At 52.9% G+C, this 23169-nt stretch overlaps 8 protein-coding genes across 8 annotated transcripts; 3 read left to right on the top strand and 5 right to left on the bottom strand.

Annotated features, from left to right (window-relative positions):
- Positions 1–536: 536 nt before the first annotated feature.
- Positions 537–2418, bottom strand: MIND_00963000 (Yae1-N domain-containing protein; the record flags this gene model as incomplete). The annotated part of the gene is made up of 5 exons (XM_037366245.1): positions 2367–2418; positions 2064–2315; positions 1836–2013; positions 685–1787; positions 537–634 (listed from the first exon to the last, which is right to left on the bottom strand). Exons 1-5 carry the CDS (start codon positions 2374–2376, stop codon positions 537–539), a joined length of 1641 nt encoding a protein of 546 aa, XP_037217657.1. The 5' UTR covers positions 2377–2418.
- Positions 2419–2428: 10 nt separating this feature from the next.
- MIND_00963100 (uncharacterized protein) lies at positions 2429–3368 on the top strand (the record flags this gene model as incomplete). The annotated part of the gene is made up of 6 exons (XM_037366246.1): positions 2429–2564; positions 2620–2681; positions 2781–2840; positions 2889–2961; positions 3011–3026; positions 3074–3368. The coding sequence occupies 6 exons, from the start codon at positions 2429–2431 to the stop codon at positions 3366–3368; spliced, it is 642 nt and encodes a 213-aa protein (XP_037217658.1).
- A 1418-nt stretch (positions 3369–4786) lies between these two features.
- MIND_00963200 (Polyketide beta-ketoacyl-synthase) lies at positions 4787–5333 on the top strand (the record flags this gene model as incomplete). The annotated part of the gene is made up of 3 exons (XM_037366247.1): positions 4787–4838; positions 4883–5097; positions 5151–5333. The coding sequence occupies 3 exons, from the start codon at positions 4787–4789 to the stop codon at positions 5331–5333; spliced, it is 450 nt and encodes a 149-aa protein (XP_037217659.1).
- Positions 5334–7516: 2183 nt separating this feature from the next.
- On the bottom strand, positions 7517–10726 carry MIND_00963300 (uncharacterized protein; the record flags this gene model as incomplete). Its single annotated transcript, XM_037366248.1, has 9 exons — positions 7517–7744; positions 7790–7859; positions 7905–8073; positions 8128–8365; positions 8411–8516; positions 8567–8808; positions 8854–9132; positions 9186–10469; positions 10523–10726. 9 exons carry the CDS (start codon positions 10724–10726, stop codon positions 7517–7519), a joined length of 2820 nt encoding a protein of 939 aa, XP_037217660.1.
- Positions 10727–11039: 313 nt separating this feature from the next.
- MIND_00963400 (Ubiquitin conjugating enzyme) lies at positions 11040–11925 on the bottom strand (the record flags this gene model as incomplete). Its single annotated transcript, XM_037366249.1, has 8 exons — positions 11040–11098; positions 11154–11250; positions 11301–11378; positions 11428–11462; positions 11514–11611; positions 11663–11680; positions 11731–11779; positions 11832–11925. The coding sequence occupies 8 exons, from the start codon at positions 11923–11925 to the stop codon at positions 11040–11042; spliced, it is 528 nt and encodes a 175-aa protein (XP_037217661.1).
- A 149-nt stretch (positions 11926–12074) lies between these two features.
- On the bottom strand, positions 12075–13496 carry MIND_00963500 (SET domain-containing protein; the record flags this gene model as incomplete). The annotated part of the gene is made up of 5 exons (XM_037366250.1): positions 12075–12841; positions 12899–13075; positions 13123–13238; positions 13286–13401; positions 13461–13496. 5 exons carry the CDS (start codon positions 13494–13496, stop codon positions 12075–12077), a joined length of 1212 nt encoding a protein of 403 aa, XP_037217662.1.
- Positions 13497–15601: 2105 nt separating this feature from the next.
- On the bottom strand, positions 15602–17317 carry MIND_00963600 (uncharacterized protein; the record flags this gene model as incomplete). Its single annotated transcript, XM_037366251.1, has 7 exons — positions 15602–15693; positions 15744–15834; positions 15888–16260; positions 16312–16587; positions 16643–16666; positions 16716–16771; positions 16823–17317. The coding sequence occupies 7 exons, from the start codon at positions 17315–17317 to the stop codon at positions 15602–15604; spliced, it is 1407 nt and encodes a 468-aa protein (XP_037217663.1).
- Positions 17318–17376: 59 nt separating this feature from the next.
- Positions 17377–17847, top strand: MIND_00963700 (Yae1-N domain-containing protein; the record flags this gene model as incomplete). Its single annotated transcript, XM_037366252.1, has 2 exons — positions 17377–17469; positions 17518–17847. The coding sequence occupies exons 1-2, from the start codon at positions 17386–17388 to the stop codon at positions 17845–17847; spliced, it is 414 nt and encodes a 137-aa protein (XP_037217664.1). The 5' UTR covers positions 17377–17385.
- Positions 17848–23169: the final 5322 nt, after the last annotated feature.

Here is a 23169-nt window from a genome sequence, read left to right on the forward strand (position 1 = left end):
CTGGAATATACGTTCTGACTTGGCCACCAAGACTTTGTGACTCTCATGTTTCAACGCCGTCGACGGCAGCTCGCACAGAAAGCGTATATTTTACGCCTCCGACCACTCCAAGCTTTGTTCAAAATTTCTTGGACTCTCCCGCGAGCTCTGAGGCAGAGCTGGACTCTGATTCCGTCACAGAAACGGTCTCGAGTGTTTCGACAACACCTTCCTCTACCCCATTTTTTCCCGCCATCCCGCATGTTTGGTTTCCAGAACACCGCCAGAGTCTGCTCAATATCCTACTCGGAAAGACTGAGCAGCCGCGGCTTACTGGCCTCGCTCGTCTGCGCCGAATCGCCCCACCACCTCTTCAGGCTCGGGTTCATGTCGGATGGCAACACGAATGATTTCTCATTGTTTGTTAAACTTGCTCTATTCGCATGCTCTCTCCTTTCGCTTAGTGTAGCTTTAACTGTAATTCGATTCCCGGATCTGCCTCCATATAATCTGATATGTAGCTGAAACCTATCGTGTACTGGTCGTTACAATATTATTTAATCATCGCCATCGTCATCTTCGCTCTCACTGGCACTCTCATAAACTTCGTCCACTACATGCACTGCCCACTCCGGACCGATTGGCCGTTTGCCAACTTAACAAGACGCATCAGCATTGTTACAGTTGACTGACAGAATAACGCACAGAAAACTCGAACAAAGGGCCCTGCAGCATCTTCGACTTCGTTGAAAGGGAGGCCTTCTGCTACACAGACTGTCATGACTGGGGCGATGTCCAGCTTGGCGTCGCGTTCCTTGTCTCTCTTTTCCTTCGCCTCTCGCTCCTTCTTGCTGAGCTTCATTGTGATGCCCTGAGGCTCCCCTGTCTTGACCCCGCTCGAGCCTTCCACGCGGACGATCTCCCTGGGCCGCATTTCGATACATGCGGCGAACGCAGTCAAGAATCCGTCTTTTGCTTTCTCCGCCGTCCACAGCCCATAATACTCGGATGTTGTAAACACCCTCAACGACGCAGGTAGCATGCCCAAGGCCGAAGGGGCCAGTGGGGCATGGTGAGTGACATGTAGCATTTCAAGGGATGGAAGGCCGCGAAGGATGTGAGCGTAGGTTGAAGAAACATTACTGAGAACACTGATATTGTCCAGGCGGAGGAAACGCAGATTCTGGCCACCAAAATGAGAATTTTTGGCACCAAAGCGGTCGGCAAGAAAAAGTGGGGAGCGCTGCTGCAAACCACCAATGAAGCGAACATCGAGGTCTAGCAAAGTCGCTCCAAAGATTGTCAACAAACGGCAGAAGTAAGCTGAAGCATGCTCGTGACTGCTATCCATCCTAGCGCGCCGGATTTTGTGACGGGGGAGAGAGCCATTGAGAGACATTACGTGCGAGTCACGAAGATGTAGTTCTTCGAGAGATGACAGATCTTCGAGTATGGAAGGAAGGATCCCAGGTGCAAACGAGGTCGCAAATCCCTTGATGTGTTTGATTCGATGATCCCAAAAGGCCAATGGACATTGAGCTAGGCAAAGGAATTTGAGGTTTGTTGTGGCTGACAATAGCTTGTCCAATGCCTCCTCAATAACCACGGAATCAGCGGTGAGAGGAAAATCTAGGGCAGCAACATGGATGTATGATGCAAGTTCAGGGCGTGTTTCGAGGGTTTGCAACAACAACTTCAGAGAGGCCGCTGGCCATGCAGTGTGTTTGAGGCCTTTCCAACCCGTCAAGTCCAGTTGAATGTTTCGATAGAGAACGCGCTCAAGTGCAGACCGCAAAAACCAACAAGTGCTAGCGTATTCTTAGCAAAATTAAGAGGGACGGTCTCAGATAACGCGCCTGGTTAACGCAGAGAGAGGGTGTCTCGCTTCGGAGAAGTCGTGGTAACGGTCCGATATGTAGAGTGCTGCCATGTCCATAAGACGGGAACATTTCGGCTCGCGAAGGGAGTAAGCAATATGCTCGATAATTTCAAGCGGGAGGTCGAGGAGTTTTCGTCTGGGAGTGTCCCAATAATCTAAACAAGGCGGCTCAGTTAAATAACGCCTGGATGGCATATAAACGCACGAAGAGGAGGGGGGATGGCTCGTGGAATGGGTTTAGGGGATGGTGCTCCATCGTCGGACGATTCAGAGTCAGACTCAGACCAACGACTGGGCGTATCGTCGTCTGATTGTTCGCCCGCGTTTTGTTCATGCTTCTCAGAGACAGTGGTGGTGAGAAAATTGCTTAGTGCAACACGGCTGTGATTTCGGATCGAGGAAAGCGCGTTGAGAGCACCAACACTGGATGAGAAGAAGGTGGCATCGATTTGGTTGGCTGTATTTGATGTTAGTAGAGTTGAAAACGCGTCAGGAACTTGGAAATTACATGACTCCATGAGTACGAAGAGTGTGGTCGTGTGGAGGAGATGGTCAGTGTCGTTCCATCACATGGGTTGTGACAGTGTCGTGACGTGGGTGACCCGCTTCTCCTGCTCGTCCACTGTCAAGACTCGTCGTCCGCTGCGCCTCACCCGACATGCTCGTATTTATTCCCTTCGTTCTCGCTCCGCTGCCCTCTATCGTGGTCCGTGCAAGTCCTGCACCAGAACTCCCAGCCGCACGCTTTTCACTACGGACAGATGGCAATTCGGATGACCCCCAGTTTCCAGCGTCTCCGGCATCATGCGGAGTGTGCCAACAGGTAAAACAATTGCATCTCCCCCATATATCCGGATAGACGGGCTCTATCACATACACTGGCTTAACCCCTGAACGGATTACTGAAAAAACTCCGCGACAGAACTACCAGTCCATGAAGTTGTGCCTGCAGCAAGTACCTGTTATGGTCAACTTTACAACGGTATGACTTGCATCGTGGCTTTCGTGTTTTGTTGATTATTTTTGTTAGGTTATTCAGAACCCTGGATCCTTTGCCGACGTAATAATATGTGCTTGCCGGGACCCATTCCACTCCACTTTCGGTGCGCGATACCTTTGCCACTATTTCGGCGATTTGACGTTACTTTCTAGGCCCTTGCGTTGACTGGCGCGTTCATCGTTCGCCCTCAGTTCTTCTTACTGATACACTGGCAGTTTCCAGCAAACAAATCAAGAGAGATTCCTTCTGACGGACAATCCTAACGCAGTCATTAACGGTATAAACAAAGTTTGTGGGCTAGAAGGCGCCCTCTTTGGTGCTGGCGTTTCCTCTTCCATTATCCCACCCGATTCTACCAGAACGTTGGCTCCCAACAATGGGAACCCGAGCAATACAGCATCTGGCTCTACTGCGAGCCAGTCTAACAGCGCTACTTCACTTCGACAAGTAGTGTCCACTTCAAGCTGGATCTTCGGCGCGTTGGCGCTCCTGGTGGCTGTGGAATGGTAACCAATCTACTTGCACCATAACATACCCGTAGTGTCTCGCAGAAAACTCCAGATACCATTCACGACTGTTTAATGATGTACTTATTTTTTGTACTTTCACGAACCTCTAACGAATCCGGTCCTGATTCTTTACTCGTAGGCTATCATGTCGATCATCGTGTGAGAAGCATTGCTCTCCCATGCTCACTGTCCATATTGCCGCTGCAACGCGTGCCTTGCTCGCCGCTCTCAAAATAGTTCTCGCCTCTATTGAACGATTATACTTGGCTCCGTGACGCGTCGTTTTGCGTGGAAGTTATCGACAAACCCCACTCAGCAGCTTCCCAGGCTACATGGCGATGCTACACTAGTCGCCACGGCCTTAATCCTCGAGAATCATCGATGCTTTGCCGATCTAGATGATGTGTTCAAGTCCTCTTCCGTTCGGCGCCCAGGATGGCACGTGTCCCCCAAGATATAAATTATTCTCAATGAGGACTCAGAATGAGGTCCACGACGCGAAGTGTTTGCCCTTAATTCCCTCCTCAGCCAGCTGTGCACAGTCATCACAGCTGGTGAAGCCGCGCGTAGCCTACAGTTATCGCTCGAAACTCCACAGGCTACCGTGACGATCTTCATTTGGTGATTGCGATGACGCGGATTGGCGAAGACTTCGGCGTCTACGAATCGCTTGCAGAGGCTAGAGCGCAAGGACTCAGCGTGAAGGGCCTGGCGGAGATGACTGGCGGTGCCCCCGTTCCGCTTAGTATGTTTCTTGACAACAAAAACTACAAATGTTGATTCAGTGGAGCTCGAATCTTGCGTTATCTTGCCTCAGTCGGCCAGATTTCACAGCTCTCCTCAGAAACCTTTGGCGCTTTGCAATGACATTACGCGTATGCTTGCCGAGCCAGGCTATCGTGGCGCAAAAGGATTAGAACTAGGGATTCACCTCTTTGTATCAACAGGCTTGCTCACGCGATTCTTGAAGACTAAAAGCTCTGATTCAAGAATTAGCACGAATAGACACGACGCGCTGTTTGAAGAAGGCTCGGTGCGCAGGTGCACGCTAAGCCACGCTTCAAATATTGAAGCCGCAAATTTGATTTTCCCGACTGGAGAGCTACTTGCAGCCGTCTGGTTGAGGGAGGTCTTCCAGCTTTTCTTGATTCAGAATATAATACTGTAGCCATGGTGCGAATGCTGTCTGAAGTAACGTAGCCTGAGCGACAAAGAAAGCGGGCTGGCAGCTGACATTCCAGAGACGACCTTCGGAGTTGATTACCAATCACAGTGGCCCGTTGTCCAGTCCCGCCATCTTCTTCTGCCTTGGACCCACATTTCATTTTGGGCATCGCAGAGCCGGGTCCTTCAAGTTCTCGGCGCAGTTGATGCAGCCGCTATTCCGGGCGTGATACTACGCTTCTCACACGCGCCGCCATGTCGTCGTCCAGCAGCCAGGTCCCCGCGCTAATGACCTCCCCCGTTTTCCGTGCGTGCTCTGCCATTGCGTCTTCCTTAGGTAATACTCTCTAGGCTATGCTGTGCTGATTGTCCTTTCTGTCGTGGTCATCCTCGGCGCCTGCATCTGTTACCGCACCCGTGTCTCCCAACGCCGTCTCCGCGCCTTGACGGGCACTCTCCCGCCTCGGGGCCTCGTCTCCCCGCTCGCACTGGGCCAGAAGCCGGTGCTCTACCATGCCTACATCCAGGAGCCGCCCGAGAAGCCGCGCGAATGGGACTCGTTGATGGTGTGTCACCAAATAATTTTTTTGCGTGGTGGCTATTAAACGGTGTTAAAAAGCCTGTTTCTGTCACCCGCGCCTCCTCGACCGCGCGCATCTCCCTTATGATCTGCATGCCCTTTTCCACCCCCTTTGCCAACCAGTCCCTTCCCGACGACGAGCGCCACCCGCCCCATATCGAGATCGGGTACATGGACGTCGCGTTGAGAGACAACGAGAACGAGCAGCATAAGGGCTTATAGGCCTTGGACTTGGACTTGTATGTGTACGACTGTCCCATCTTGTACTACCTAGTCAAAACTTGGATCTGAAAACTTGAAAGCTTATGGTCAGATTGTTCAGCCTGCCTGTTTGTCTCTTCAGAGTTGATTTACTGAGTTAATTCACATCGTTGGAAATCCAATATCAACAGATCCCAAATAGTTCATGATTCATACTACCTCTGACTGCCACTGTTTGATTCTTTGTCGCATTTCAATGTCGCAGTCCAGAGAGTCATTTGTTGACAAAAAGTCTGCATATTGATTATATAAATTCTGCATTTTAAACAGAAGATGCCACTAACTGGAGTCCGCTGCACTCTCATCTGCACGTTTCTGCCATATCAGCCGATCCATCGGATAAACATAAGGGCGTGGGACCATGTGTGCCTTTTGCTTCTCATATATCTCGTCGAAATACTTCTGCGCGCGGGCAAATTGTGATGTGCACACAATCTTCTGGCGAATGCCCTGAAGGAGGAACAACATCTCATAGGAGAAATCACCGACTGTGCGCTCAAAGTCGGTAGAATAGAGAGCATGAGTGAGCACATTGATGGGCTGCACGTAGTCTAAGTACCAGGCGTGCTTCTGCAGGTTAGATTGAGTCCCATGAAAATGGAGGACCTGTGTTGTGCTTGTGTAAAAGGCGGTTGTGAAGTTGTAGTCGGTCACCATCTTGTCGCGCTTGTCCATTATCTCCGCAGCTGGAACATCCTTTGTATGCTCTGCAGCCTCTGCCAAGGTTGGAAGTGCACAAAGACGATCACGGTAACTGTGCACGATGTATCGACAAGGGGGGAAGGCTGCAATTTCATGGTCCACTTTCACAATACGTCCGGCACGGAGAGAAAGGGAGACAGGCTTTGGACCAGTGTGAATGAGTTGGTACAGGTGTCGGAGGAAAGGGGAGTTGACAAATATCTTCTCCATGAACTCATTCGCTGTCTCTGTTTCCGGCTCCCAATATTTATACAGGACCCAAAGAAGTGGCTCCGCAGGAATGAGCGACATATCACCATGGTCGAGGCAATTATGACAGGTACTGCAGACTATAAGACCGACTTCAGCAACATTGCATTGGTCCCAAGCAAAACCTACGCCATATGCCGTTCTTAGAGGCATCATTTATCTCCAGTTCGCTAGCATTCGCAACAAGATGATCGGTGACAGCACGGGTTCGGATATTATAAGCAGTTATTGCAGCTGCGGGGAGACACTGGACCATTTGGCCGGACGGAGTGGCAACTTTATAATAAGCAGGGCCCATGCAGAGATTGCAGACCCCTGGCTGCGAAAGGATTGCCCGACCCGCGGCGAGATTGGTGAAGACCATTGCCCCCGAGGCTTGTGGATCGGCTTCAACCGAATCAGAATACTCGCTCACACTCGCTACTTCATCTGCCGGAGCCGAGTCTGACTCCGCGAATTGCAAGACGGAATCTCCCGCTTGTAAACCTACACTGTGGAGCGACGGCGATGCGCGTTCTGTCACGGGGGCCTCATAGTCTAAGGGTTCCTGGTCGAGTTTTTGACGTTTGTATGGGGGAGAATTTGCGATGTTTTCTTGCTCGTTGGGGTCTTCATTGGAGCCAATATGGGCAGCCGCGCGAAGTGGGCCAAGTGGCATGGAGCTGGGATCGATGTCGGTGATGTCCTTCCTCTTCACGGCGCCTTGTGCATTACTCGTAGAGTCCATACTTGAAAAAATGGCAGGTTTCAAAACTTCGTTTGTGGGGCTCGAAAGCGTTGTTGAAAGCAAGAGTCAGCCTGAGGAGTGACTGTGACAACTTGAAGAGTGTTGAACAAGTCACAGCAAGTCACCCTGCAGGTACGCTACCACCAAAGATGAGAAGTTTTTTTATCAACAATGAAAGGCTACTGAAGTACTTCACAGCTACAGTTCATTTCAGTACGACGAGTCTGACAATCCAACGGCAAAGGAGGCAAATCTTGAACACTGGCAGAATCGGGGCAAGTTGATCCGAACCTACAGTCTGCAAGGCTATATGCTACATTATACATCTATCGCCAACTCTGTCTTCTAAGTAAACAACGACGAACGTCAGCGTCCATTCTACTCTACTCTACTCTACTCTAAGTTGTCGATTTCTTGATACAATCTTCTTATCTTCTATCTTGTTGTTCTGCTTGCTGCTTCAATTCTAAAGACTAAACACCGCGCCGCCCCGCCTGCGCGACTGAATCGGGTGCACCAGCACTAGGCTCAGGCCGAGCCCCACGGTCAGCCCGATCGCCACCGAGATGAGCTGCAGCCCCGTCTTGAACCCCGACAGGTACGACGACGACGAGCCCGCGGTCGTCTCCGAGACAAAGTTCAGCAGCCCGCCATTGCCCAGCCCAGACGGGAGCTGGAACAGGATGCCCGTTATCTAGTCGGAGAGTTAGACAAGCAAAAAGAAGAAATTACAACAGACCATAATAACGAAGGCATTGCCCGAGAAGAAGCGCGCCCATACGTTTGCGATGACACCGACCGTGAAAGCCCTGCAAACAGGTTAAATCAAGCACTTCCACAAGAAAAAAACACACCCGACAGCAGCCGTAATGTCGTTCTGGTTACGAAACTTGAGGCCCGAAAAGTGGTTCGTCACCCATCCAATACACGCAATCCCTACCAGCAGCGCCATTTCCCGTCTCCGCCACGGCGCGTGGTTCCGCAGGCTTAGGAAAAGCGAGTACATTGGCACAGTGAGGAATGCTGTGAAAAATTCCCTTAGTCAGCAACACACTACTTTTAACACGACCAACTCACCCCAATGCAAACTCGGCGTCCGCTGCCACCACGGCCCATCCGCGCGATGGTTAATCCGGCAGGCATAGTCCGTGCTGCCCACAATCTCATGTCCCGTGATTTTGTGGTACGCCTCCGCGCCAATCGCCAGCCCAAACCCAAGGAACAGCGAGTACACAACCGCATAGCAGAGCCTCACGCTTCCAGAGATGATATTGCGTGAGAGAATCTCGAGCGAGCCGCACAGCACGATGAAGCCCTGGAATACGTGAGGAAAGTGTCACGTGATTGTATGTGTCTTTACGGGTAGGATGAGAACAACGGCACTTGAGGCGACGGCGGAATAGCAGAATTTGCCGCTTTGTGCCAGTGCCGCGGCGATGAAGCTGAACAGCGTCGCGATTGTGATTCTGAAGATTGCATGTCAGTATCGTATCAAATCTGGATTCAAGCGACCAACTCAAAAACGTTGGAATAAAGCTCGTTGCGGACACTCAACAGCTGGATCGCCACAAGAAACGCACCCATCGGGAAAACGATGAGCGAGTCGAGGAAGCTGCCGTTGAAGCCAACGGAGCAGATCATGGCCGAGCACATCCCGCCGGTGAGGACGAGCTGCCACCACGAGTACTCTTGCTTCCTGCGCATAAGCGTGTCCAAGGATGCAGATGCTTCGGAAACGGAGAGCTCGTCGTGGATAACCTGAGAAACATCAACAAAGTCCAAGATAAGTGACACAAAACGCACACTCCAATAAAGCTCGTAAACCTCGATCAGCTTAGCCAGATTCAGCGAGCTGCCTTGCCTAATGAACTTGAGATTGCTCGTCCCCGTTGACGAGTCGTCAAAGCTAATCAGGACGACGTCGGGGAGGTACATGCAGTTGACCTGGATGTCCAACACCCGTCCAGTCTGCTGGATCTGTGTCTGCAGCCGATGGGAAGGGGCGCCAAACATCATTAGCGCGCGCGTCAGTTTGAGTATGAACTCCTGTCTCTGGATAATCTGTGCGACATGTCGAGTAATCTGACACACATGATTCAAGCTGCAAGTAAGAAAAAAGGGTAAAGAAAACGCACGTAAACTTCCGCCTTCTTGCGTTTCTTCCGCTCGCGCTTCTTCTTATCTTGCTCCTTTGTCCACTTCTCGTCTAACCATTCCGGGTTCTCGTCCGTTGCCGTAGAGGGGGTCTGAACCGGGGTCGTTCTCCCGCTACGTCCGCCAAACGCAAAAGCTTCCATATCGCGAAGCTTTTCTGTCCAGCCACGCTTGCTAGCTAGGCTGCTTTCGCCACCAAATGACGACACGCTAGCCGAGCCCCGGAGCACAGGAGGGGGAAGGGCAAAATCGGTAGCTGCAACAGGCGGCAGGCTCAGCGGTCTTTCGCGCGAAATTTTCTCTGCAGCATTTGGCCTGGGGCGTGCAACAGGTCCGGGGAGGTCTTCCTCAAGCGAGTATCGCGAAAGGTGATACCCCGGTCGCTTGATATTCGGGGCGAGCTGGGTAGAGACTGGGGCAGCAACACCAGCAATGTTTCCGGTGCTTGCAATGAGCGCGCCAAACGCGTGAGCGCTGTTCCGTTTCTGCGAAATGGGGAGGATGTTTTTCAACGCCGCCAGGGAGGACGTTGACCCAGCTCGCGTGTGCGATCTGCCAAGGGGATCCGCGGACGAGTCTGTCGTTGTTGTCTGCCGCGAAGACGACGGCTGGATCAGCGGAGAGTTTTCTCCTATGGTGTTTTTCTTGGTGTTGGGACGAGTTTCCATGCTCATCCAAGGAAGATCGTGAGACAGCTCAATGCCTGAGGTGGAGGATGCAGAAGAGTTGGCTCGCGGCTGGTCGTTATATAGCGTGAGCAGAGCCGAAAGAACTCCACCACCAAGCGACGGGTTCGCTGCTTCAATAGTCTCGAAGCTTTGCTCGGCATCGCTGATACTTCCATTACGAGTGTGCCCTCGCTCCACCGTCTGCTCCTCCTTGGCCTTCTGTTTCCGTTTCCTCCGCCCCACACCAAAGCGGTCAAAGAACCCTTTGCGCGTGTGGGCTCTAACGACTTTGGTTGCCGCTCTCTGAGCATGATACTCCGAATCAACCGTTCCTGGTAACCCAGCATTCTCGTGGGGGCCGATATACGTGCCAGGGACCGTATGGTTGGGCGAAGGTGGTACAGAAGGGCCTTCGTCAGACGGGGAAGTCGTACCAGTCGTCGGAGCAGAATAGGAAGGAGCGTCAAGCACAATCGGCTGGTTGGTGTCGATGCGACTCAGGCCCGCAGGTCGCGGCGGGAAATAGTGGATTCGGGGTGGTTTAGGTTTGGAAGAATGTCGCTCCAGCGCAGTTTTGAGGTTGCGGAAGGCGTCTGGCTGTTCAATGTTTCGAATGGAGTTGGGAACGGGAGAAGGATTGTTATACGTACATCGTTAGCATGCTCGTCTAGTGCGTGCATTGATTGAGACTCGTCTTCCTCTGGGGCTCCGCGAGTGTCGAGCCACTGGACTTTGCGCGGCGTCTTGGCGCCAGAACTGGTTTTCGTTGTGGTGGAATTTATGCCGGTCTCGTTGGAGGTCATGATACCTGCAGGACGAGGCTCAGACGACGGACTTGAGCTGCCGTTGCTCATCTTGGCCACCTATAGGTTGAATGTTATGGCGGGGATAAACAGAGATAGCGGAAAAAATGACGCACCACCAGAAACGCGATCGAAACGATACAGAATGCGACTCGTCACTCAAGGACTTATAGGCATACCCTCTTCGGAGTTTCGGGAGCTCGGTTATTTGAGATGACGAAGGTTGGGGCCAAAGTGTTAGGTTGGTGTTAGGCACATGGTGGTGGAGAGTGATCAACCAAAGAAAAGGACTGCTATAAAACTGTTGTGGTACAAAAGACAGCGAATGCTCTTAGACTATACATAACAACCTTCTTTATTTCTTTCAATCAAATGCCTCCTCAGCGCTTCGGCGCGCTAGCCGTCGGACCTTCTTCTTGTATCCTGGAATGCGGCGTGAGTTCCCGCGCCCACAAACCAAAAATGGTAAAACACTTGCCTGCGAGATCTTTACGAATCTCGATAGCCGCTTCAATATTTGCCGGCGAGTCGAGATTCGGGGTTTCGGATGACAAGAGGGAAATGACGCTGATGAGCTGTAACCAAGTCAAGCAATCGATTGACCAAACCGAGGCAAGACACGTACGATGGACTCGACAGTATGAACAGGCATCCACCGTTCGCCAGCATCTTCGTATCCATATTGATCCTCCCCTGGCGCATGCTAATACTCGTCAGACTAACGTTTTCCCAGGGGGCATAAAACTACGGACCAGAATCGATATGCACACGACACCATCTGCGTAGACTAAACACAAAGTTAGCGCAACGAAACGTGGTTCGGATGGCTCAGACGGACTGTTGGGGTGCCACATTGGAGTGATGAAGCGCATCTTAGGTGGCAACAACGGGAACTCCGGGGGGAAGCTAAGCCGTGCCTTGAAAAAACCTCCTTCACTGTACCCAATGCGTCAGCTAAGGCAGCACGACAAGTCAGTGGTAGCCTACTAGAGAGTGTCGGGTGGCCTATCAATGAATCTGTGAGTCGATGAATGGGTACAGGGGAGAGAACGAACCCGATAATGAGAATCTCCCATTCGTACAGGTCGTTCTCGTCAACGAGACCTAGTGTTGTTGTCAACGCGAGTCAGTGGGTGAAGTAACGCGTTCAGCACACCTGCAGAGAAGCCTTCCACGGGGCGCTTGGTGAGCTCGGTAAGCTGCCTGCGCAGCAGGAGGGTGTTGGAGGATGGGGTGCCCGGTTTGGACATGTCGGGCGTGGTAGTGGTTAAGGGTTAAGAGTGCTTCGGAGGACGGGACGATGGCAAGCGTGACCTTGATTACATTATATTGACACTTCCTTCTTTGTCTTCTATCGTGTTCTATCACTCCGATATACCTCAATATACCCATCCACGCCTCAGACGCGCTGCATAAACCTCTTTCCTGAGCTAAATACCCCGGCCTGGGGGTACGATCTCGGATCGTCCACATATATCTTCACTTTTTTGGCGTGCGGATGATCTGTTCCGAATTCGGCTTGGCGTGTTTCGTAGCCCAAACGAGCCCACCACAATGCACTCTCCCAGTCCGAATGCATAGCACACAACCCACCAGCATCTGTTGCAAAGTCATCCACGTCAGCATGGTACCCTTCCTCTCTAAGCAAAGTAATTGCACGGATGGCGTCGCGAATAACTAGACCACCACTTCTCCATGGGTCATGGCGCATCATACCGTCGTACAACAAGCCAGCCTCGGTTCTTCGCTTGTCGCTCGCCATCAACGCATCTCCTTCCAGCTTGCAGACGGAACAAACACAAGTGAAGTTGAAGTTGGTGCGGAAACGCTCCTGCCGAACAGCACGTGTGCTGCCGTAGATGTTCCGACCCTGAATATACATGACAAATATTTCAGCACCAACGGGAATGTGCGTCAACGCGAAAACGCGGAGGCGGCCTGTGTCAGGGTGGTACGAATACCGCGCGTTGGGGTTGCAGCAGTGGTTGAAGTGGGATGCATGGAAACCGAGGCCGTCTGGAAGGGTGTTTGTTCGATAGATTCCAGTAAAGAGTGGGACGTCGTCAAAAGCATTGGTCAGCTCAAGAAATTTGACTAGGTCCCGAGGAGCCAACGCCTTGACTGCGTTCTCTCTCGCCTCATACGTGGCTTGAAGCGTGGATCGAGCTTGGACGGAAAGCATAGGCTTTTCGGAGAGAATCATATCACCACGATGGAACTCACGAGTGGCGAAAACGCCCTTGCCCGTTGCAGTTGTTGGCTTGACTTCAAATGCCACCGATTGGGATGGAAGTTTGGAGTCGACCTCGTCAGCATTCGAAATTTTGACCGGGAGAGACTCCGTCTCGACGAGCTTGACGAGGCTCTCCTGTCCTCCACATGCTACAAAGGCATCCAAATCTTTCTTTGTGTGGGTGACCGATCGGATATAAGTTGAATAAACCAACCGTGGCGGGTTCCAACCCCATCCCCGAGCGAATTACGCGCTCTCGCACGGGTGAGATACAACTTTTGCTGGAGTTTTTGGGTCCTTGTTATCTCAAGTGGCGATTGGGGTTTTTTGCTATTTGATCCTGGTTAGCTATCGCCAGAGACTTGGTGAGAAATCACCTCGTACTCCCATTCTGAATCGTGGCATTGGGCAACCTTTTTGTATTGAGCGCGATTGCAAATGTGCAGAGGTCGCAGACAGCCTCGTAGTGACCGGTCCTCAACGCTTCGTTAGCCTACGTTCCAGAATGTGAATGAGCATATGATTGAATCGACCATTATAAAAGATATTTGCCTTGGCCACGATGGTTTCAAGTTCAGACAGAGACATGCTTTAAGTTCAAATTGACGATGCTGGGATGAAGAGAGATTCTGAGAGAGGCGAGGTTGGATTTTAATCGGCTTGTGTGGTCGCCTCGAGGACTCACCGGCTGCAATTCATGTCAAGTAGACTACTATAAGCCGGCCATCGCGCACCCACTCCATGAATATTTGAAGCAACATGCGAAGGTACAGTGTTGTTGCCGTATTCCAGTCATCTCCAGATACCCTCCTAACGTGATATGAGGATATTCGAATCTGACTTTCAATTGAAACCTTACTTGATCGTTCGTTGTGGATGCGAGGTTCAAGGTCAACATGAGCTGACTAATCAACATCACCTGCTTCCTCCAATGACGAAGAATTTGTTTTCCTGGGAACCCGCCCTCGCATATAATTTCACTCTGGTTCCATCTCATGAAAATCAATCTCAAAGTGTTCTACTGCACGAAACAGAAGCGTTTCAGATAGAGCATCGAGCTTTGCCAATTGGTGCCTTGGCAGCCTTGAGCTCCCTGGTACGCGCCATCCCAGTCGAAATACTCATCGAAATTTTTCTTCATTTAAAACCGCACTTACCCAATACCGACTTTACTCACCGACGCGTCGAGCTACCGCCTTGGCGTCTGGGTCTCGTTTGTCGTTCTTGGAGATCGATAGCCCTCTCGGTCAAAGAGCTGTGGTCAACTTTGGATATCAGAGAGACCAATCCATCTTATTTACCAGAGACGGACGAGGCCTACAGAAAGCTACTCGTCCGAAGAAGAAGGCGAAGCTTGTTGGAATGGGTGCTCGAAAGCATTCACCGCTCTGGAACTCGACTCATTTCGTTTCGTTTGCATGTTGGCGATCAACTCGCAAACAACCTTCTTGACACGCTCTTGAACTTCTCCGACCGCTGGCTATATGCTTGTTTTAGCTTTCCCCAAACCGGCCTGGTTCGTCGTCTCAACAATCTCGAATCTCATCACTTCCCTGCCCTCCAAAGACTCGTCTTCTCTGGAGATCTCACAGTAAAATTTAGGTTCTCAACGGCCCCAAAACTGGATGCTCTCGCTTTCAAGTTTACTTGCCAGACGAATACCGACGTGGACGACATCGATGTTCCTTTGCCTCAGTTGGTCGAATATTCCGACGACTCCCCATCTCCAAATTATCCTCCCCCCTCTGTCCAACCATCTAACCTCGTCATTTTGTGCATCTCTCTCCCTATGAATCCTCTTCCGAACCTGCCACCCCATGGAATTTCCCTTCCCAGGCTCCGGATTGCCTGCTTCAAACACACTACTGGCCCATATTATACATCCGACGACGCTGAACACCTGTTTGACACGCCCGTGCTCGAGGCATTCAGCATCCAATTCCAATTCCAACCGCGCTGCCTGACCGGTGTCCCCTTGACCTCGTCTTTGCGCAGCCTGCGTTTAGCATCAGCAAGCCCGGGCACGGCCAAAAGGTTTACCTCAGATATACTTTCCGTCCTGCAAATGCATCCCGAACTTCGAGAGTTCGTCATCGACATACCAGACAGCGTCGACGTCGCCTTCCTCCGTGCGCTGTGTGCCGCAGATCGGACTCCACGTTCTGTGCTGGCCCCCCGCCTTTCAAAGCTCGAGCTGTCCCGCAAGTCCTTGTGCCGGACCGAGCGGTCCGCATCGATGGAGTCCGCCGTTGTGTCTCTGCTCCAATCGCGATTCGAAACGTCAACCGGGGGTGGAGATGTCGCACGACTTCAGAGCTTTTGCTTGGGCCATGGAATGGTGCGCAACGACGAATTTGTCGACATATACGACATCCTTGTGGAGGAGGCACAGATCGAAGGTCTGATGGAGCAGATCGAGCCCAAAATCGTGATTGCGGCCCTTTTGGAAAGGCTTCGACAAGACAGCGGTTGGCCCATCAGGATCGAATCCAACTGCAAGTCGGAGTGGGATGACCACGCATGGCATACATAAACCGCTCTAGAAACTCAGGTCTCGACTCGCTCAGTTCATTATTCCAAAATAAAATTTGTTTGGAGTCTAGTACACTAAGTAGTATGATTCAATCCACACTATCCATGCTGAGTCTGCGGTTGTCTGTTCTTCGCGTAATCATTATAATGAGGGGGGTCGTTCAAGGTCGGATTGTCGTGGGCCAGTTGTTTTGGAAGACGTAGGTATCCTCCGAGGCGGGTGTGATGCTGGCTAAAGGAGCGAGCTCCTCGTCTAGGCAGAGAGATCAGGTTCTGAATCCAGCAAACCGACCAAGAACTCACAAAGCGGATCGCTCGCCAAAGGCTGGAAGTGCTTCATAGGCCACGTGGTTCCATTCGCGGCCTCGTCCTTCCTTCGCTGCCGCATCTCGTTCTACGTATAACAATTAGTTCAGCCGGACAATGACGCGATAACAACAAACATACCTCAATGCGGCTCTTCTCTCGAGAAGCCAACTCATAGTCGCCCTCCCTGATGCCCTTTGCGACCTGTTCCCACAGCTTCCGCGTCTCCATGCTCCCCATCTCGCCAGACGCCTCTCCACCCATGGCGGTGACCTCCTCCTTGGGTGCAGAAACATCGTGGAAAGTGCCATGCCCGCCCGAGACGAATTTGCTGGTTTGGTGCCAGACACCCTCGACGACGATGTCGCCGCGCTTCTCGGTAGGCGAGAGCGTCGCCTTGAATGAATGCGATTTGCCGGAAAAGTACCCCCGCCCTTTGTAGTCGATGACCCCGACATATCCGCCCCCGATGATATACGAACTCTCAGCGAGCTCAATATATGGCGAGCCATACCTAAGAATATAATTAAGGCTTTTATGGAATCAGATGTTGCTTGCCACGGACCACAAGCCGTCGATACGCAAGCGCGGAAGCGTGAGGAGGTATTGCACATCGGCACCGGAGGGCAGCTTGACGGTTAGAACCGCGTGCCCAATCTGCTTGACAATGATAGACCCGCCGCTGAAGCTGGTCTTCTGCGCATTATGGCCAACGAGCTTGATGCCCTTGGTTTGGTTCTCGATGACATAGGCGGTGATGGGAGGGTGGTGCGACACTTGCTCAACGAGCAGATCGGTCTTGCCGCGCCCGTCCTTGTCGGGCCAGTTGCCGTAGAACAGCCTGCAAGGTGATTAATCCTTATTGGGACCCCCGGCACGAGGAAGCAGCGACGCACTCTCCCAGTGCCGGATTAAGCGGCCTGGCGGAAATGAGCATATGTGAAGAGTGGCGAAGCAGAGGTGACGCACTTCTTTTCGCTGCCCATGCTCTCGTTCCTCGAAGTGTATTGGCCCTTCAGGGTACTCTGGGAGGAGTCAGTTGGGCTTCTGCGGCTAACAGCGAGGTGGAAGCTCACAATAAACCATTTGAGGACAGCAAGCGCCCGTGCTTCCTCGGTGGTCGCGTCGGCAATTGCAGCGAAGAGTTCTGGGCGCTCACACCAGTATGCTGAGAGAATAATTAGCGTCTTGAATGCTTGTGGTAGATGTGAAGCGCACCAGGAAACTCGGTCAGCGAGACAGGCTAAGTCCTCGAGTTTAGACAATTCCGCAGCCAAGATACTTGTTGACTTGCCGACAATATAAACGGCGGTGCGGTCTGCAGCGATGAGCAACACGATTTGTTTGGAGGCGACGACTTTACCAGGGACGATAAATCTCCCGAGAACGAGGCGATCCTGGGTGATACGGTTCAGTGCATCTAATAAACTTGCGGGAAGTGGGAGATGTACGATTTCAGGAACGAGGTCCAGCTGCCTCGTTGGGCTGCTGGTACTGCCTGCCATAATGTCAGCGAGCCTGAGACGGACGAATGGAACGGCGCTGACTTCGCCTGCTTGTTGTTCTGACATGGTTCGGCGAGAGGAGGAAGAAATGACGACGTCACGGGTGATCTCTGTTTTTAATTTTGACCTGTGCGATGGAGTCTCCTTGGGATGACGATGCAACAGCTCAAACGGCTAGTGACGCCGAATGGGATAAGATCTCGTCTGAGTTTACCAACGTATGCCGCCCTCGCTGAACCACATGGCCTTTCTTCACATCGCCCCAGGCGGGTTATCGGGAAGGCATCACCGCTGGCAAGGAATCGGCGCTGCAAGAGGGCTTCGACGCCGGCTTCGCTCAAGTCGGCGTACCGCTGGGCCGGGAAATAGGGCACCTGCGCGGCATTGTCTCTGCCGTCATCTCTTTTCTCCAGTCTACTTTCTGCGAACGAGCGGACAAAGATGCACTACTTGCAGAAGCCCGCGAAATCTCTGCCAGTCTGGCCGACGTGCGCTTCTCAGACATCGCCCCGCGCGATCTCGAGGCGGAGGCACACGCACGTGAGCATCTCGCGCTGGACAATGACGACGAATATGGCGTCGACGAGGGACCCTGAACTGAAGGAGCGCCGGGAGATGGAGGCGCTCCAAGACATGCTTGGTCAGCTAACCGCAGGCACGACAAAAGCGGGACATGTGCATTCACGGCCCACGATTGCGGATGTGCAGACGCTTGCGGAACGAATACAACACTTGACAGAATCGTTGGGCATAACTGTTGACCGAAGTTGAGGCCTACCCTGGACCGTTTGTTCGCCCTCGACCCAGGAAGTGGGTCGTCCGGCCCGCCTCCATGACTCTACATACACAGAAGGTCCATAAACTTGTCTTCTATCGAGAATTAGCTCTCATACATCTCCAGTCTAAGCAGGGATTCAGCCATTGGTGATGGAGTTTGGCTTATAGATAACTGGGTCATAATATTGCCTTTGCAGTAACTTGTTTATGACACACTTAAAATGGTATCTTTCAGTGTAACTGAAAATGATGCTTTTTATTGTGGTGTCAGATAGTTCTGAAATTGGAACTGAAAACAATATTATCAGTTTGTCCAAAATTTGCACTGAAAGCAGTGATTTCAGCAACAGTTTTACTGGCTACCTAAAACACAGCTGTGAGTATATAGTGGAAGTAATGCTGAATGCACTATTTTCAGCTCAATTTTTGTGTCTTCTGAAATGAGTCCTTTTGGTGATGCTGATTCTCATGCTGAACTCACTGATTTCAGTGTAAATTTCAGTTCAAGCTGAAAACAAGGTTTCAAGTATGCAACTGAACATTGGACTGAAGTCTATGCATTAGAACATCAAGTCCCCCACAGGGTTCTGATATTGGAAATTATTGGTACAAGTTTCAGTTGCATCCTAAAATCCTTGCTTTCAGCTGAATGTCAGGGGAACCCCCGCTTCGGCCTCCTTCGGACCCTCCGAATGCATCCGAGGCACATCCGACCGGCGCCCCCTCGGACGCTCCGACCCACCCCGACCATCGTCCACGGCCTCCTTCGCCCGCACAATCACCAATCCGTCAAGACCCTCCCAACGATCACCTTGGGACAGAGCCTGCGACACCGCTCAGGCCTTCTGCGCTCTACGTCAGCAGTTACGGACGACCAGTATATAGTTGGCGCCCTAGCAGGCGGACCCTTAGAGTTTCTTCTCTTTGGATCCTCCCCTGCTAGGTTGGTCCCTCCGTGTATTTCCCGTAGCTTTTATTCACGCTTTGGATCCTCCCCTGCTAGGCTTTCGTCGGAGTCTCCAGGGTTGCCCTTACAGCAGAAGAAACTCTCTACAGGATTAATCGGTCAAGATTGCCAGGTTTGGCGCTGATTCAGGCTCAGAGTACGAGTCCGTACCCCCCTTGTCACCGCCCCTGCCACTTGACCCCTCCTCCTCTGCTCTTGTCGTCTTTACGCCCGCTATGTCTACCGGAGCTGCTCCGGACGCTGACACGCGCATGGACGCACTTGAGGCGAAACTAGACAACCTCACCAATATCCTCACCCACCTTGCTTCCCAGGCTTCCGCTGCCGCACCACCTTCGGCAGCTCCCGAACCGCCTTCGGCATCTCCGAATGCCCCCGATGCGGATGCGTTATTTGGTGACATTACTGTCGCCTCAAAACTGGTCTTACGGCCAAACCCCCCGTTTGCGTTTAACGGAGATTGCAAACGTGGCCGCGCCTTCCTATACACGGTCAAGACCTATGCCCGGCTTGCCCCGGAGGCCTTCGTGGTCAACGGAGAGCCGAGCGAAGAAAAGGCCGTCCGCTACGCCATATAGGACATGGCGGAGGGACCTGCCCAGCAGTGGGCAGAGCGTCATGGAAGCAAAACCCCGTTCCCCTTCCCTCGGTGGAACCTATTCCTCTCCGAGTTTCGCCTTCGGTTCGTTGAGGAGAACGAGCAAGACCTCGCGCTCGCCAAGTTGGAAAGCATGGGTTATCACATGGGAACGCGGGACGTCTACGGATACACCGACGACTTCGAGGACCTAATGGACCTCGCCGGATTCGAAGACGTGTTGGTTAAGGTGACCAAGTACCGCCATGGACTTGACCCCCTGATCAACAATGGCATCACGTCCTCGAACGACCCCCCAGACCTCCGTGACTATCTGGGCTGGCGCACTCGGGCTTTCCGCCAATACGAAGCCTTGGTACGGGCGAAGCTCATCAAAGGGACCACCCCGCGGACGCCTTCGGGGGCTCCGCGTGGCGCATTCCCTATCGCCCGTTCGGCAACTCTGTTCCCCATCCGCCCGGTGGCTGCACCTGCGCCACCCGCGGCCCGCGCCCCCGTCTCGGTACCTCCGGCTCCCGTCCCTATGGAGTTGGATCGTACTAGGGCTCAGGGCGCCCCTCGTCGAGCCTGCTTCAGATGTGGCGACCCCAACCACTTGGCTCGGGATTGTCCGCTCCCCGCCGATGTTCGCCATGTGGACATCCTTGACGAGGTAATCCAGCAACTTGGCGACGAGATGCTGGGAGAGCTGCTTGCGCGGTTGTCCGATACCACGGCCTTAACGGAGGTGCATTCGGAGGCTCCGGCAGAGGATTTTGTCCCCCGCGACGAGTGACTGGTGTGCCCTCGTTCGCGTCCATAAATCGTTTCACTTGTTTGTATGATGAATCAACTCCCTTGCCCTACAACGAGCCTGAAACGAAAGACGCACCCCCTGCCCCCTCCGAAGCCCCCGTTCGGATTCGCCGACTTGCCTGGGAGAAAAAGCTACCTGGCAGCTATACCATCTCTGCCGCTCCTGGGGTTAACCCGCTCCACCTTCCTCTCGAACTTGAGTCTACTGCGAACGCGCTCAAGCTCTCCCTCTCAGGTCTGGTCGACTGCGGAGCCACTTCGGACTTTATCGACACAGAATACGTCAACCGAAACAACGTGCCAGTCTGAAATCTCTCAGTACCCATACTGGTCTACAATGTCGACGGTACCCCCAATGATGCTGGGTCTATTCGCCAAATCGCGGACCTCGTTCTACGGTACAACGGACACTCCGAACGCGTCCAGCTGGCTGTAACCCACCTTGGGAAACAGGACTTGATACTCGGATACTCCTGGCTCAAGAAACACAACCCCGAGATCAACTGGGAAATGAAAGAGGTGAAAATGAGTCGATGCCCCCGGAGCTGCTCCACTTGCCGCGACGAGGAACGGACCGAGCGCGCTGAGGTTCGGCGCCTCCGACTCCTCAAATCGCGTTTGCTCTCGGGCGCCTTCCCCACCGTTTGTGCTATCAATATTGCCGGTCCAGACGATGCTGACGACGAACTCGGAGCTACTTCGGACCCTCCGAGTCCCTCGCCAGACCTCGACGACGACGAGCATCTTGAAGACGGCGACCGCATCTTCTACACCTCCTTTCGCCCAACCGAGGAGATTCGCGCTGGGAGCACCGTGTCCCAACGCCTTGCAGAGGCCTTCGCCCGTAACTCGGCCCCCCCGCCTTCGGAAATTCCGGACTGGGCCAAGGAGTTCCAAGACGTCTTTGACAAGGAGTCCTTCGACACGTTACCAGAGCGGAGGGCTTGGGACCACGCTATCGAACTCGTTCCCGACGCGAAGCCCGCTAATTGCAAGGTGTATCCGATCTCCCCCCTTGAACAGTGCGAACTTGACGAGTTCATCGAGGAGGGACTTGCTACCGGCCGTATCCGCCCTTCGAAATCTCCGATGGCTTCCCCCGTCTTCTTCATTAAGAAAAAGGACGGAGGACTTCGGTTTGTCCAGGACTACCGCGCCCTCAACGCAATGACGATTAAGAACCGGTACCCCCTCCCATTGATTAATGACCTTATCAACAGGCTCAAGGGTGCCCGTTATTTCACTAAACTCGATGTTCGTTGGGGCTTCAATAACGTCTGGATTAAAGAAGGAGACGAGTGGAAGGCGGCCTTTCGGACTAACCGAGGGTTGTTCGAACCTTTGGTGATGTATTTTGGCCTGACGAACTCCCCCACGACTTTCCAGACGATGATGAATGACATTTTCCAGGATCTCATTCTTTCAGGAGACGTTATGATCTACCTCGACGATATCCTTATCGCACATTCGGACCTCCGTAAGCACCGCGAGATCGTCCGCAAAGTCCTTCAGAGACTCCGAATGCACAAGCTGTACCTTCGCAAGGAGAAGTGCGACTTCGAGAAATCGTCAATCGAGTACCTGGGGGTTATCATCTCTCACAACCACGTTGAAATAGATCCTGTTAAGGTCGCCGGAGTCTCCGCATGGCCTCCGCCCGAAAACAAGAAGGACGTCCAGCAGTTTCTGGGGTTTGCTAATTTCTACCGCAGGTTCATTCGGGATTTCTCGGCCCTCGCGCAGCCTCTCTTTGCGCTCACCAAGAAAGACCAGAAATGGACCTGGGGAGACGCCGAAGCCGCCGCCTTTCAAGCTATCAAAGACGCGGTCGTCTCAGAGCCCGTCTTAGCGATCCCGGACGACTCTCGGCCTTTCCGACTTGAAGCAGACAGCTCAGATTATGCAACGGGGGCGGTTCTTTCACAACAATCCGCCCCGGACGGGAAGTGGCACCCTGTAGCGTTCTATTCCAAAAGCTTAAATGATGTCCAGCACAACTACGAGATTCACGACAAGGAGATGCTTGCGATCATCCGCACACTCGAGGAGTATCGGCATTTCCTCGAGGGTGCCGCGCATCCGGTCGAGATCTGGACTGACCATAAGAATTTGGAGTATTTCCGAAAGGCACAGCACCTTAACCGTCGGCAAGCCCGATGGTCGTTGTACTTTTCTAGGTTTGACTTCACGCTGCACCACGTCCCAGGTCGCCAGATGGGCCGTGTCAGGGGAACCTCCCTTTCGGCCCCTCGGAGACGATTCCGATTCCGGTCCGACTCCGGTTCCGACTCCGGCGATCGCATCACCGCCTCCGCCAGGCGCATCGCCGCCCCCGCCTGGCGATCCCCCTGGGACCTGGCCTGCGACATGGCGCAGGCATACTGCACGGAGCAACGATCAACCTTGGCGCGTCAAGAGCGCAGTATATAGTTCCGCTACCTAGCAGGCGGACCCTTAGAGTTTCTTCTCTTTGGATCCTCCCCTGCTAGGTCAGCCTCACTTGTATTTGCTTACTTCTATTCACTCTTTGGATCCTCCCCTGCTAGGACCTTGATCTCAGGCCTCCGGGGTTGCCCTTACAGCAGAAGAAACTCTCTACGGGATCAACCGGACAAGATTGCTAGGTTCGGCGCTGACTCAGGCTCGGAATACGAGTCCGTTCCGCCCTCGTCACCCCCCCTACCACTTGTCCCCTCCTCCTCTGTCACTCCTGTCACCCCCGCACCTGTCATGCCTTCCGGAGCTACTCCTGACGCTGACACTCGGCTGGATGCACTCGAG

This window comes from Mycena indigotica (assembly GCF_014461135.1).
Source record: "Mycena indigotica strain 171206Taipei chromosome Unknown Mind.scaff0008, whole genome shotgun sequence".
Classification (NCBI taxonomy): Eukaryota; Fungi; Basidiomycota; class Agaricomycetes; order Agaricales; family Mycenaceae; genus Mycena; species Mycena indigotica.